At 39.1% G+C, this 16,748-nt stretch overlaps 1 protein-coding gene across 9 annotated transcripts in view; it reads right to left on the minus strand.

Annotated features, from left to right (window-relative positions):
- Window positions 1-16,748, minus strand: part of TMEM132C (transmembrane protein 132C) — a 229,766-nt gene that overhangs the window by 52,479 nt on the left and 160,539 nt on the right. For 7 of the 9 annotated variants that reach the window (XM_035341116.1, XM_035341115.1, XM_035341114.1 and 4 more), the window contains one exon: window positions 10,055-10,238. The exons of the other annotated variants lie outside the window; for them this stretch is intronic. In XM_035341116.1, coding sequence (XP_035197007.1) covers window positions 10,055-10,238 — 184 coding nt within the window. The remainder of the gene's footprint in view (window positions 1-10,054; window positions 10,239-16,748) is intronic. 9 annotated transcript variants of the gene reach the window in all.

Raw genomic sequence — 16,748 nt, forward strand, 5'->3', positions numbered from 1 at the left:
TTTTTTTTTTTTTTTTTTTTTTTTTTTTTTTTTTTTTTTTTTCCGACTCTATTGGGTGACCTAATAAAAGACATTATCTCCAAACCTTGCTTCACTTATGTTTTTACTCTTCTGGACCAGAACAACATTGCCAGTACCAAGGGGAGACTGGAATTCATGTTTAAGCAGAAAAGCTTTCACTGTTAAAGGATTTGAAGTACAGAATGATCCTGTAACGTAGGAAGTACTAACTGCTATGTCCTTTCTAAAGATGAGTGAACTGGTGTGTAAATTCTGCCTAGATACAAAATAAGCAGAAACTAAGTCCAGTCATGTGGCTCCTGGTCCATCAGACAATTCCTATTTTTTCATGCCAGAGTCTCCCCAGTGCTTAAAGAGTAGCCCATAATTCGAATGAGGTAAGAGCAGCGAGGAGGAATTACTGAGCCTCAGATGACTTATTTATTTCCACACCAAGCTCACTCCTGAAGCTTCCAGGCATTCTTAAAACATATGCCGCGGGATACTTGGTGCCAGCTGGCAGCTCCTCTCTTAGTCATTGCTTTTCAATGCTTGCAATTCACATTTTGTCCCAGATCCAGAATCTAAAACACAGTGTTTTCTGCTCGCTCAATTGAAGCTTCGAGTCATATAAAACTTTGTGCTATTGGCACACAGGCATGTCGTACCCTATACAAAATGATTCCAAAGTACATCCAGGTCTTAGACTGATCGGTTTGGTTTCTGCTGCTGACAATATATGCGGCAGGAAGCCTTCTACCTTCTGTTAGCTCTCCAGAATGAGAATTCAAGATCACTAAGAGGTTACAGCAAACCTTTTGGATTTCATTCAATTATGCAATGTTTTAGAACACAAAAGGAAGAAAATTCACCTTTAAATCACACAAGGTGATTTTGTCCACATGCACTTTCCTCACCTGCATCTAGTGAAATCTGTTTATGCAAATTAAAATAAAAGTGTTATGCCTGGGTAAAATATTTTTACATTAAAAATAATAATAATAATAAAAAAAGACAAGCAGATAAACTAGTTCAAAATGGCACACTGAGAAGAAAACTCCATAATGAACCTGAAGGTTTAGTCTTTCAGAAGTAGCTTGGGTGTACAAGAATACAGATAAATGGGCAAATGTCGGATAAGGACAGGAGAGGCTGTGCTGTAGAACCACACTATCTGTAAACACAACATTATGTGGTCGATTAACACAGTAGTGTGCTTTTTAATATTGAATTTACAGGTTCATGTTTCCCTCTCTCATCTTTCTTACACTCCCCTTTCTTTCCTTTTTCTTACACTCCCCTCCTCTTTCCCCTTTCTTACAGCATACTCACTAATCCTGATAATGACAGTGAGCATTCAATATTCAACTGCTGTAATTAACAAAGCTGTGCTGCTGCTATTTTTCAATGATAGAGGATTTCCAAAACCAAATTGCAGGAATAAAATACATCATTACAGCCATATTATTGTTTTGTGAGGTAACAGATCTTGTGGAAAGGCAATCAGTTTTGATAAAGAAAAGATTAGATGACTAGGATCTGATTAAAATTAATATCAGCTTTACTTTTGTTTCCATTTATTTCCTGAAATTCCCTCTCTCACCAGTGTGCTGGCTTGCTGACACTAATGCTATGATGCTGGTGCTTTAAATATTAGGCATGACTTGTTTCTGATGGAAAAAAGAGATAGGTTCACTGTCTATGCTGATATACAGCAATGGGGTCACTGCCATGCTGTATGAAGTTTGTTGTATAAGTCTGTTAACTTATAGCCATCTTGTATATGTGCATCAATCTGGAGAGCTTTGGCTTTGGAGAAAGATTTTTGCATACTGCCCCTCTGGCTTAACAAAGTACTAACAGCAGCCCAAACTTTGGTGCTGTCTTGGAACCCTTTTGTTTCCGAGATTATGCACAGATCAAAGCCTCTCACCACTGCAGTTCCCCATGTCTTTTAGCAGCTGCTGCACAGAGAGGCAAAGAGAAAAGCCAGAAGAGTGGTGCTAGTTTTCTCGCCAGAGCATTACTGACCCCCATCCTAGGTTTTACTGTTTTATCTCCCTCAAGCACAACTACAGACTTCAAAGTATAGATTCCTAATGAATTCCATGACAAACATCCTCAGTGCTGAGAGTCTGGCTGGATAATGAAGTTTAAACTGAAAGCCAGGTAAGGCAAACATGCATCTAATAATAAACCAAAGGTGAAAAGTTGCTGGGTATTTTAATCCTTGGGGTAGCTCATTATAACATTGAGGCTTATAAAAGTCCTGGTGATTTTTATTTTTTCTCCATGCTCACTCATTACCTTCCATTATAGTAAAGTCTCCTGGTTGTCTAGTTGCCAAGCTAGAGCACTTCAGGACCTCATTAATTAGGGTCCAGTCTAAACAATTCATAATTCTGCTAGGTATTTCACCTGATGGTGAAGAATTAAGTACTCCCCAGAAACATTAGAACTTTCTTTACAGATCAAAACCATAATTAAAAAGTTGCTAATTAATAGAATTTTTTCCTGTTTTTCAGTATGGGTCAGAGTTAACCTACTTAATGGTTATGTTGGCTGAGCACACACTGTGTTTGCAAACATCCCTGGTCTTCTCTGACAGTCACTGCTCATCCCAGCATCTCGATAAGTGATAGCATGAGAAGGTGGAGACTACTTTATTCTCTAGGCTAAACCACAAATCTTTGTCATCTGAAATAAATTTGGGCAATGTCTGGACTTGCATTTATCAGATAAGACGATTGATAGCTAAAGCTAATGAAAGAGCATCATTTGATAAAAAAAAAAAAAAAAAAAAGCCAACTAATATTTTAACTTCCATAGGAGAAGGCATTAACTGGTATATCAAGAATCCTCCTCCAGCTCTGCCAGCAACTCATGATTGAACTCTGTAACATTCTCTGTTCTTCCTTCTCCCTTCTCATTTCATCCAAATCCCCCACAGCAGAACTGCAGTGATGCAGGAGAATCAGAATCAGGCACAGCACTTGCCTCCCACTGTGCGCCACGGATGAACTCTGGTGAATCACCTATCTCACACTACAGCTTTACAAGATAGCAACTTCTTTGCCTTTAAATTCCAATTGTTTCAGCTGCAAACTTGGGTAGAATGTCAGCCTCGGAAAGAAGTCTCCTGCCAATGCTCAGTAGTGCTTCTCTTCCCACCATCTGAGCTGGCAGTGAAGGGAGCAGTGGAGGGCACATATGATGAATACAGTCCTTAGCAGACACAGCATCAAAACACACAGCCTTGGACTGTCCTTTTCAAGCACTATCATCTGGGGCCAAAACTCAATTTCTGTTGGCTCATTATTATGTCTCTGCATGGTCTCTGCTCACATGCACATGGCAGCTGTGAAATTGACTTTGTGGTTATGTTAAACAATCAGAGTTTTAATCAGCTGTCATTTCAAATATAAACTGATACATAAGATGTCTTCTTCTGATAGACTGGTATCATAAACATGAGCCAATACCTACAGCAGCCCCCATATCTAGCCCAGTATATCATAAGTACAAAACAATCTCCAGACTTGACAAGTCCCACAGTGCGGTGCCATGAACCAATACCAAGAAATCTGCAGCAGAATGAGGACTTAGCTACGTTCCAATGCTGAGAAGCAGCATAGAAGCATCCGGCACTGTGCCATGCTGTCAGAAGAAAGAGACCGTGACCAAAAGACTTCTAATGTGCATGACGGATTGGCATTGAGAACAGGTAGGCTGAGGGATCTCAAATCTTTACTTCCTGCTTCGTTAGGATGTAAATGTGGTGTGATGTCTGGTGTGTCAGCGTCTATACTTTGCCCTTCGTGGAGCTCAGTTTATCCACCTTTGAACACCTTGAATTTTCTCATCTTGACTTGACTGAAAATTTTCTAGAGAGGATTCTGGCTTGCCTGTCATTTGCCTGTGCAGCATTTGGGTATTACCATAACAGCAAAAGTCCAGTAATTGAGTTGCTGGCTGTCTCACTGCACATTCTGGCTGATCTGCAAAGTTTTGTTTGGTTCACAGGATTTCTCTCTTGTCAAAGGTGAGCGGCATATATATTAAGCCTTCTATTGATATCTCTGTGCTACAGCCAGAGGAATTGGCCAAAAAATACAAAAGTTCTCTATATTGCAGAAATATTTTACAGAACACTTTAAAAATCAGGAAGCTGGCTGGCTTCACCTCTAAAAATTCCCAAGTAATCTATTCAACAGCATTGTCAGATATGAGGGATGCTGAAAGAATAAATTATATATGTTGTTGCGCTGCATGGAAAATGACATATAACTCAATCCAGTGGAAAAAAAGTAATTCCAGCCAGCTGAGATAGCCTTATTAATCTATTCTCATTTCCTGCAAAAGGTAGGAGTGAATGTGATCATAGCAAAGAAAATGAAAACAGAAGCTAGAATCAAAAGTACAGTGGTTTTAGAAATGATGACTGGGACTTAAAAGGGACTATAAAATTGAGCAATTTTAAGTTCTTTATGTTGTTTGCATCTTCTGACCAAGTTAGAATCAATGGACAGCAGTACAACAGTTCTTTTTTTTTTTTCTTCCCACTTTTGTTTCCTGATTGGTAGCCAACAAAAGAGCCAATTCTTATTAGATAAGATTAATCAATATGCATAGCAAGTCACAGCTCAACACATTACGTGGCAGAGCCAATTTACAAGCAGGTATGCAGGCTCCTGAGTTCATCTGGTATAAATACAGAGCAATGACACAAACTTTAGTGAAATTATATCTACCGTAAACCTAAAAGAAGGAATGCTATCCTCATTTAAACAACTGTAACCTACCACGAGGAAAATGGTAGGCATATAAGTGATCTGGGCTACTGCTTCTGCCCTAGCATCAGAAGATTTTAACTCTGGTCTCTCACTCAGAACACAGTCCTGTAACTAAACTCTACAAATTTTTAATTCTTGGTATTTTTAGGGCTTCACAGATCATTTAATTTGTTAGTATTTCTAATAGCAACAGGATAGCTTTTACATGAAATAAATTTGCTTCATGTTATTTATTTGATGTGATTCATAATTTAATTATCTTAGACAATACTTTTCAGCTGAAAAGTTTAGTATACAGATTTTCTGTTAGTTTGCTTGTGATAAGTAAACTGGAAAATGGATGTGTTTAGATAGCCTCAGATTTTGCCCTTTGGAAAACTCCTGAACTGTATGACTCCTAGCTGTGCCTGTTGCCTCCTGCATCGTTCAAGACTCAAAGACTAATGGGAGTGAGAATTCTGCACTTCTGTGACCTTGAAATAGATGGAGCTTTATGTTGTCAAATTGCAGACTGTGCAGAGAGAACTCTATTTATTTAGGTCCATATTTTAAAATGTAATATAGGGTCTTAGTTTCCCTTACAATGAAATACCTTAAAAAATCGTTATCATAGAGAACGGCATACATATAAGTGAATATAAAACAACCATTGAATTGCAAGCTAATTTTTCAGTCATCTGTGTTTTAATGGAAAGCAAGTTAACAAGGATATATAAAATTGTCAAAAAGCATTTTCGTCTGAGTCACAGCTCTTCATCTTAAATGTCCATTCACTTCTGCAGCAGAACCATCATTACACTGAGTTCTGAATGTAAAGAAAGGCACTTTGAAACCAAACAACTCACTACAGAGCAAAAAGTATGTGTGGAACCATGTTGCTTAACGATAAGCAGAGGAGACTCTCAGCTCCACGTTATTGCTGGGTTTGGCAGGGTATTCTGTGTAAAAAATTCTGAACTTGGATTAAAAAAAATTGAACTTGCTGGTTAATGCAGCTATTATGGAAAGAAAAGATGCAGTTCACATCACTAGCAAGGCAGGGTGTGTAGGAACAACTGATATCTTTTATTAGACCCACTAATGCTGTTGGGAGAAAAGACAAGCTTCTGTGTGAGGTGTGAAACAGCAGCAACTGCACATATGCCTGAGAACCACTCCAACTTGAATTTGCTTGCAAGCAGCTATCAATGGATTATAGAGTCGAATGAAGCCTGAAAGACCTGCCAGAAGTTTAGTATTAGAGTCATTTTAAGGAGGAAATATGCATGGATGAGCAAGTTACATGGCTTCCCATGGCGACAAATGTCTTTTGGAGTACATTCAGACAAGAACTCTGCTCCTGACATCAGGTTTATACTTCAGCACTTTAAATATCTGGATTTCATGCAAGTCACAGTTAGAGATAAACTAATTCAGAAAGAGTTTATCCATATGATTAAGGACTACTACTGCAATTCCATATACAGGCACCCAGATTGTCTTGCATAAACACTAAACCTCTGATTTATCAATCTACCTTCCAAAAGGAGTTATCCTTCAATACCAATGTGCCTTACTGGCATCAAGAAATGAACTTATAAATAAGTCTTTTACCTAGTTCTATCCCAAAGCAAAATTTAATGGTATTAAAATCTGTATTATATGCTTAAAGCATGAGAAGAAATCTCTTGCTTGATTTTCTAACACATTATATTTGTGTTTAACACAAATATATAGACTACTGTGTTGAGATTCATCTGTGTATGCATGCTACAAACATGAACAATTTCCTTTTTTATTTTTAACCTAGTCAAGTGTACACCTTGTACACCTTAATTGTTAAGTTCTGAGGTTACTTGTGATTAATTGAAGAGGTATTCAAAAGCTGCTTAGCAGATAATTAATTAAGCTCCTATGAAAGCACTTTTCTAATTGATTCTGTGACAAGTAACATGAAATCAGAAATGCTTGAATAGGACATCACTCAGACAGTAGATTTTCTCTACTGGAAGGTTCAGTCTTTGCAATAGATTTTCCCTGTCAGCAAACAGTGGGATATATTTTGCTTTAAAAGATCTTTTATTTTCTTATTTAACTGCCCTAATTGTTGAATGTTACAAGCCTGAGTTTCTGTAGCTGTAATATTTTGCAGCTGTTGTGATTTAAGTAACTGAGGTAAGAGATCTGTAGCAGGGGTTGTGTGCCTGAAATAGCATCTTTCTCCATCTGTATCAGTTGGTCTAATAAATGACATTACCTTTTAACACATCTTGCCTCTGTTAATTATTGAATTATTGCTACTCAATGATGGAAATATAGAAAACAAATTTAATCTCATCCTTTGATGAGAACCTCATGCAGCCTGCATAAAAGTTACAGGGAGTGGATGGTTACACCAAGTGTCATACTCCAGATTTGGTAAAGTACTACGTATGTGTGATGAGGATAAATTTTTTGATGCATCATTCCCCACAGTACACACAGTACATACTAAAATAAATTATAAATAAATTCTCTTATTTGAGAGTTAGAAAGCAACAGAAGTGGTTAGAATTACATTTTCTTTACTTTTCTGTTTCATTTTTTTCTCTAAATACCTTGATTGGTGAAATGTCCTCCAAAATTATTCAGATTAACTTCTGAGTGCAGGAAAAAATATACTTACCTGAAATTTACATCTCTCTCTTTTTTCTTTTTTTTTTTTTTTTCCCTGGGAAAAAGTTATTACACTTATACTCAGCCCAGTAGCATTGATATTTCTCATACTCATTTTATTTCAGTTTTGCGTTTACTGTAGCAGCATCATTGAGTTGCTGCTTCTTACTTGTATATACTACTTAGCTGCATACTTAGGCACACAGAATCTGGATTCTACTAAAATCCTCTCATTTGAATGTATGATGAATTTCCACTGATTTTTCAGCAGCTGCATCCTACAACTTGCTCTACTGATCCAAAATCTGTAAGGCTCTCTTAACATTTTAGGTTCAGTTCTTCCTGGCAATGTTTCTTTAATCACTTTCAATCCAAAATATTGTACCATCAATTCCACTAATCTTTTGAAGGCCCTCTTCTTTTTAGCTTCTTTTTGTAACATAATCAGTCATAGGCCAATAAAGGATAAAAGATCTTTTGTGTTTCATAAGTTTCAGCATTTGGAATGGCTCACATGAGAGATGCTTTACTCTGTGAGTCACAGACAACCATTATATCATTATAAAACCACATGAAGATTTGCCGCTTTCATCTCCAGAGGACTGACCAGGACACCCATCAGACCAATGGCAGAGACTCAATCAGATCTTGGAAATCCCACATCCCAGGCCAGCACAATAGCAATGGCTCCTTCTATCCCCCTCCCCCCCTTTTTTGGCCAACTTCATAAACTCTGAATGACAGATTTTACTTTTGGTGTTAGCAGTGTTACTGTAGGAACACTCCATGCTTAAATCAATATAATCCTCTCTACCCTCTAGAGGATTTATGAAACACACTTGCTGGTAAACATTGAGATCTAATTTCCGTGCACAGTAATGTGCTGTTGCTTTACATTGTGTAGTTGAGATAAAAAGTGTGGTCTGACTTCTCAGTAGATACAGTATCCCCCTCTCTCTTTTCAGTGTGGCTCTTGTTTCTGAACAGGAGAATTGCCAGGTAATCAGCTCAGCTAGCGATTAATGCCTAAATGAAGAAAACACCCTGGCTGGATCTGCAGGCTTAGCTAACAGAAAACTGTGAAAATTCCCTTTATCTACTAATATCCTGCTGGCAAAGCCAATTTTGCATTGGCATCTCACCCAACTGGATTCTATTAACACAGTATATTTTGGCTCCAGACAAGTGTTATCACAAAGTACAGAAATGACATAAATAAACACAAGAAAGGTTTACAAAGAGAAAGGTTTAATGATTTCATTGTTTGAATCCTTTGAAAAACCCACAGTACATCTGCTGGGAATAAAGGATCTCACCTTATATGATTTATACCTGACAAAATTCATTAATTTAGACCTCCAGTTCTTAAAAGAACCCTTGTAAGCAGATTAATTTTAATATAGAATAGACATAAGTCTTGGCATAAAGCTTGAACCTTTTATGCAAGTGCAGAGGCATTAGACCCTGTCATGAGAGATTAAGAAAATCTTGATTCCCTCAGGTATGGAATACAGAAAGAAGCTGGTGAATTCTTTCAAAAAAAATGAACAAGAAAGAGATGTTAAGTCCACCAGTAGACAGACGTCTGTCATTTGGTACTGGAAGTTACAGAAAGTATCTATCTCAAAATAAAACCTGACTAGAAAAGACTTCCTTATGCACATTTTCAGCCTTTAGAAGACAGAAGTTCAAATGTGTATTCCCTGCTCAACTCCACCAATAATGGGGACAATTATTTTCTTCTCAGATCTGGAATGCAGCACAGGTTTTCTGCTGACTTAACAGAGTTTGGATCAGGAAATTGCTGGGCATGACCTCATTCGTTATGAGCAGCAGTTTCACTCTTCAAAGGGGAAGAATATATTGAAGACTAGGACTTCCAGGAAATAATGCTCATCTGATTATCTGCTGCAAACCACAGAACATTGTTCAGAGAAAAGGCTGCCAGGATTCCACCACCAAGATTTTCACAGGAGGCAAAATTCACAAATGGGATGGCTATGTCTAACTCTTCTTCCAAATCCTGATCTCTAACATTGAGTAACAGTAGCACTTCCAGTTCCTCTGTTTAATTGACTCTTGATCCTGTTCTAGGTATCTGGCAGTATTGTGCCTCTCCCTTTCTTGAGGTTCAGGATGTGTAAAATCAATGCTCAGAGCCTACTTCAGCATGTACACAGGCTCTTCAACCGCTAGGGGAATGGCCAGCAAAATTAGAATCAGCCTCAGCCTACTGAGGACCAAGCAACTTATTCTTTAGCAAAAGGTACTCAAGGGACCTTGCAAGTTCAAGCTCTGTAACAGAAAAATTAGAAATGGATAGTTAAACCTACCTGGCTGTGTGCTGCCAACTAGTAGCCCAGGGGCAACTGTTCATGACAAAAATTCAAGATTTAAGTTTGAGAGAGATTTCTAAAGTGGTAGCATCCCTTTCTTCTATGGTTTGAAATTGTGTGACATCTATGAACCATTAAACATGGGCATGATTTTAGCAAGTCATCCTATAAAGCTATAAAATGGGAGGCAGGGCAGAGAGCCCTCCTTTGCAAATCTGTCTGAGGCCTGGTGTATGTTTTCCCAGACCACATACAGATCAGATGGAGCAACATGCTGAAACAGTTTCTTACCATTGCCAATGGAACAATTCCAACAAGATCCTTTTGGCAGATGAAGATTTCAGACAAGGTTATGTCTGTTGTCCCTTTCCGAGGGTATTCCACCTGCCAGGTGACGGGCTGCGTTCCAGAAAGGCTGCTGAAACTGGCTATTTCAAAGTTCATCTGCACGACCTCATTGAATAAACTGTTACTTCTGAAAGAGGAAAACAGGGAAAGGCAAGAGCTATTACTTTTGCTGAAGATGGCAAATGACGTGAATCATATTAGCTATCAGAAAATGCAGCTATTCATATGCAGATATAACACAAGACCCCTTCCAATCTACAACTTCTTCAGAGTATACAATGTGAAATTATTCAAAATGGGTCAGGTGCTCTTACTATGAACACTATGTGGAGGAATAAAATCCAGGATTTTCTGTTTGATGAAAGAAAAATATACTTACTCCATTACATGCTTATTATAATCTTTCTAAGTATAATTCAACCCTTCTACAAGATGGATTTGACCCCTATTGGCCCAGTGCAGTTTATGATGACAAAGAGCCCAGAATTAGCCCAGACAAAAAGACAAACAAGAATCATTGTACATCTCTGTCATCAAATTTGTATAAATCCTTAGCAATGAAACTCAGTGTAACTGAAGTAGATATATAACAGAATCACAGAATCACAGAACTGAACGGGATGGAAGGGACCTCGAAAGATCATCGGGTCCAACCTCCCTGCAAAGCAGGTTCCTCAGAGCAGGCTGCCCAGATAGATGTCCAGACAGGCCTTGAATATCTCCAGAGAAGGAGATTCCACAACCTCTCTAGGCAGCCTGTTCCAGTGCTCCGTCACCCTCACCGTGAAGAAGTTCTTTCGCATGTTGGTATGGAACTTCCTGTGCTCTATCTTGCAGCCATTGCCCCTTGTCCTATCCCCACAAACCACTGAGAAGAGGTTAGCTACATCCTTCTGTCTCCCACCCCTCAGATATTTACAGATGTTGATAAGATCCCCCCTCAGTCTCCTCTTTTCCAGGCTGAACAGACCCAGGTCTCTCAGCCTGTCCTCATAGGAAAGATGCTCCAGGCCCCGTATCATCTTTGTGGCCCTCCGCTGCACTCTTTCCAGGAGGTCCCTGTCTTTTTTGTACTGGGGAGCCCAGAACTGCACACAGTACTCCAGGTGAGGCCTGACCAGGGCAGAGTAGAGGGGGAGGATCACCTCCCTTGACCTGCTGGCCATGCTCCTTTTAATGCACGCCAGGATCCCATTGGCCCTCTTGGCCACCAGGGCACACTGCTGGCTCATGGTCAACCTGTTGTCCACCAGGACTGCCACGTCCTTCTCCGCAGAGCTCCTCTCCAGCAGGTCGTCCCCCAGCCTGTACTGAAACATCTGGTTGTTCCTTCACAGGTGCAGGACTCTACACTTGCTCTTATTAAACCACATCTGGTTTCTTCCTGCCCATCTCTCCAGCCGGTCCAGGTCTCACTGAATGGCAGCACAGCCTTCTGGTGTGTCAGCCACTCCTCCCAGCTTTGTGTCATTGGCGTACTTGCTGAGGACAGACACTATTCCCCCTAGGTCGTTGATGAAGATGTTGAACAAGACTGGACCCAACACCGACCCCTGGGGAACACCGCTAGTCACAGGCCTCCAGCCAGACTCTGCTCCACCGATCACCACCCTCTGAGCTCGGCCAGTCAGCCAGTTCTCAATCCACCTCACCGTCCACTCCTCTATCCCACACTTTCTTAGCTTTGCTAGCAGGATGTCATGGGAGACAGTATCGAAAGCCTTGCTAAAGTCAAGGTAGATGACATCCACTGCTCTCCCCCCATCTACCCAGCTGGTGATGCCATCATAGAAGGCAACGAGGTTGGTCGAGCACGACTTCCTCTTGGTGAATCCATGCTGACCACTCCTCATAACATTCTTCTCTTCCAATTGCTTGGAGATGGCATCCAGAACAAGCTGCTCCAACACCTTTCCAGGGACAGAGGTGAGACTGACTGGCCTGACTGGCCTCATATATGACTGCCTGCAGTCAGTCATATATGCAGCATAGCAGCCATTAAAAAAATGAACATGGTTAAATGGCAGAATTAAGAGAATATTTTAAGCTTAGAAGTATGTTTTGGATATTAAAAACCCATGCAACTGAAGCCAAACGGAAAGAACAAAGCTATGGCAAGTAAAATATACCCTGAAGTGAGGAAACATAAGATAATTTGAATAACAAACAGGAAAGACAGCCTGAAATTCTTTCTTTCACCTTAAATTTCTTTAACTTAAGCAGAAATAAAAATATATGTAAAAATGTGTTAGACTATCTTTAATTTAATTTAATTTTAAAAAAAGATGAAATATATGCATCAGAAAATATGCATTAACTTTTGCAGTGCTTTCCAAATGTCTTTCCATATCACAGAAAGTTCTGATATTTCACAGCATAATACTTCTACCAAACCCTATGTTGTAATAATTTCAAAAGTAAGGGAAAGATGGGCACCTTCCTAACTTTAGTAACCCAGTTCCACCTTTATCACACCTTTGGATGTACTCAGCAAAAAACAGCTTCAATTTTTTCCTCTGATTTTTTTTTTTTTTAAATGTACAATACACAAAGGTCCATTTCTGAGAAAATCTGTCAAGAACTGATCATGTACAACGCACTTATATTCTCAAATGCTGAACTTTTTTTTTCCTCTTGAACAGAAATCACCATTTTATTACTTAAGACATATTTTGTGCTTTACTTTGCATGATTACTTTGAAAGTAAATGTGTTCCCTTGATAATTATTATTTTGATTATGGGATTTCATTTGGATGGATTACTCTGAAAAGTCTTAATACTGCCCAATGCTTTAAATTTATTTCCTTACTGTTTGCTGTTTTTTGTTTATTTGTTTGTTTGTTTGTTTTCCTGTAAAAAGAGAGGCATTGCAACACTTTTGCAATGGTGGCATACTTCCTCCATGCATTTAAAGAGTGATTTTGTGTGGTAATGCAATAGATGGATGGGTTTAGCAATTCATAAATCAAGACTGGCCTATTCCCTTTTGAAGAATTCCTACTAAATAAATCTTAGCGCTTGTAAATACAAGGCAACTGTGATAACTGTAGTTTACACACTTCTGGGACATCTCAAAATTAATACATACTGGATTGTACTTTGTAATTTATTTGAAAGCATTATTATATGCAAAGATAACTGAATCACCTGAGCTACAGCGTTCCTTTAGCTCTTAAAGACACCATTATGCCTTATATTAATGACACCTGAAAGGCCATTATTTTCACCATTTCTAGATCTGATGCTTAGTAACTGACAGAGAAAAAGTTTTTACTTTTGATTATCTCAGTGCTTTCACTTATGTTAAATAGGAAATAAATTTATGCACACATCAGAGATGCTCTAAGAGTGAATATATGTCTGGAAAGTTTCCCTGATCAGGAAGTCTACAATTCTCTAAATAGCGTCTGAGCAGATATGAAATGTGTAGCTTTACAACAAAATACCACAACTCTGCTGGTAGGACCAGAGAACAATAGGTGGGAAGTTGCAGGTGGGAAAGGGCTCATTTCCAGCCGGCCCGTTGATTCCTGATTCATTGCCATAGATGAGGGCTGATCAACTCCTTCTCGCTCCTAGCTCTTGATTTACAACAGCTATTTTTCCTTGTTACTTCATTTTCCAAGAGTTGCCTGGAGTTCTGCTCATCAACTGTCTATACTGCTTACCTGCAGGCACACACTTGAGCCTGGCTTTGAGCTCTCCAGCAGAAATACCACGAAGAAAAACTTTGGGTATGCTGTCTTTATTAAACATTTGATGGCACACTTAACTCCAACGTGGACAGGCCACAGCCTGCTCTAGCTGCCGTTTCTAGGTATCCCCACATCTTTGTCATGATGTCCAGTGACTGACACAGGAAATATGAGGAGATGACATCTGTTTTACATGATTCTTGACCTCACCTGCAGTATAGCAGGTGCTATTTCATGCATCATGAACCTTACTTCATGCAGGCTACAGTGCACACTTACACACTTCCCACTTCCCCATTTGGGAAGTGCTCCAGAGATTAAGTAGCAGACAGGGACTAGTTGGCTCTCAGTGTAGACATAGTTTCTCTAAGTTACTGTCTCAGGATGCCTATTCCATATTTCATACATATATAAATATTCTGTAGTTTATATGTGAAAGGACTCTAGTCTTATTCCAGCCTAATAATACCCAGAGGATTCTAGTACATCTTTTGGTTTTTATATTTTAAGCCCATGATGCATACTGACTTGGATTATTGTAATCAAAGAAAATCTCAACATTTTTCATCTATTATACAAATAAACACATTTGGAGTGCTGTGTGGCAAACTACAACTGTAATGTAAATCACACTTGATTACTACTACCTTGGGTACATTCTCATCGATATTATCTTCACTAGAACCACAAGAAACAGCCTGTATCTCTAAAAGGCACTTAACTCCACCATAAGAAAGTCTGACAAAAACTGACTTCCTTTCTTCCAAATGTAGAATTATAAGAATCACTCCTGCAGCACTGACAGTTACATCTGCCACTATGTGATCTTCTTGGGCTAAAATGAGGGATTTATTGCCCATGCTCTATTTATATACCATCTGTTGTAGGGGGTCTTGAGGGTCATAGACTCCTAAATCTCTTCTCCATTAAACTGTAGACATAGCAATCTCAATTTAGCATACAAGGAATGAAGGAGAGGCTGTGACACACACAAAGTCATGTGGAAGACTGTTATAGGGTAAGAAAGTGCTCTGTGATTTTCCAAATCTGAGGAAAACCACTGCATCATCATTACATTATCAATGGAAATGAGAACTATTGCACTTGTTTCTAGTCTTAAATGGTTCTCAGTGTGTGAATCTTAAATTTCAGCACCATTCAGTACATGAAACATCTTTTTGATAACTGCTGAGCTATTCTGTAGAAGAAAACACTGCTATTGCCATTTACAACACTGCCTCAAACACCTGCCTAATTTCATTTTCCAGTTCTCATTGAGTACTTTGGCTATCTCAGCCAAAAATCACCTTGGCCGAGCAGACAGGTATGCTTCTTCTTCCCAAAGTATCAGACTGTAATGGTAGATATCAAAAATAGTACCAAAATTTTTGTACAGAATTCTGTAAAACATTGCTTAAATATTTCTTCTGTAAGATACACAGCACAGTAGCCAAAAATACATATGGAACAAAATAAAGGTTTTTTCGGTACTTTCTCAGGATGACCTGCATAATTATTTAAATGCCTGCATTTGTAAATAATGCACCCATCTCATTCTCACAGCAATAAAACCTTTATACATTGTCGCACTACCATCAATTTCCTTCTCTCTTCATACACAAGAAACTGAGAGATGATCAACAGCTGGGAAAGCATCCACTTGAAAAAAAAAAAATATGCTTTCAGAGATGTGTAATGGCTGAGAAAAAAAATTCTCATGAAGCACATTTAATGTTGAGAGCTTGTTCACTGACTGAAACAGCCGTTCCTTAATATACAACATTTAGAACTGTTCAGCAGCCAGAACAGAAAGTAATTATAAAACTTTTCTAAAGTACACAGCACACAGAGATTGCAAATGAAGCTTCGTGAAGGCTGGGCTTCTAAGAAATTGCTGTGGGGTGGATATATGAGTCTAATTTGATTGGACTGTGAGTTCTCCTTGGCCAATTCACTCCTTGGATTTATTTTGATTTATAAATATGCTAATCATTCATGGCTAGATTGGACCATGCACTTGCAAAAGGGAGTAAGGACTCCTTTTGATCTGCTAAACAGCCTCTCTGGGTCTGAGCACACAGGCATTAAGTGAGGCACAGTGAACCCACAGCCACTCCCTTGCAGGAGCAGCTGGCAGCAATTACATGGTACTTACTGGGAACAGCAGCTGAGCCAGCAAGTTGGTGATGGGGTTCCTAATTTACCACTGCCATAGGCTAGCAGTAAATTACTAACCCAGGAGGATAGGGGAAACCGGGCTGCAGAGCTGTGTGAACACTTCTAAGGAGCACAGTTTTAGAAAAAGAAGGTGGACCAGAAATATTCTGTTAACGGAAGATAATAAAACAGACATTAAAGGCAAAACAGAAAAGACAGTGGGAGAAATTGCCCTGAAACTCCTCCCACTGAGCTGGACTCAACGATCCTTGTGGGTCCCTTCCAACTCAGGATATTCTATGATTCTGTGATTCTAACTTACCACATCTTGCCAGATGGATGGATGAACATGACCTTTTGGTGTCAACTTGTGTAAATGTAACCAGGATTCTTGATTTTAGAATTTTTGAGCATGATAAAAAGCATTTATTTGAAACTACTGACCATTCACACTTTCAGTACTCTCAGAAGGAGATTCTTCTTGCATGGAAACCCAAGACTGGCTGTATCAAAAGCTGTATTTAACCCTCTCTTCAACGCAGGGGGTTTAAAATATGGCATCATCACAAGCCATACAAAAGATTAATATTGTGGATAATACAATAGATGCTAGAATGAAAAACAGTTTGTGTTTTTTTTTCTCTGCTGAGGTCTAGTAACAGGTAGAATGATTTTTGATGTGTCACTGCTAAAATAGCTTGAACTGGTCACACGTGGCCAGCACTCAGCTAAGGCCCCAAGTAAGAACCACAGAGCCAGTGCTGCAGAGGCTTTCAGGGCGCAG

The sequence above is a fragment of the Oxyura jamaicensis genome, chromosome 15 (assembly GCF_011077185.1).
Source record: "Oxyura jamaicensis isolate SHBP4307 breed ruddy duck chromosome 15, BPBGC_Ojam_1.0, whole genome shotgun sequence".
NCBI classification, from domain to species: Eukaryota; Metazoa; Chordata; class Aves; order Anseriformes; family Anatidae; genus Oxyura; species Oxyura jamaicensis.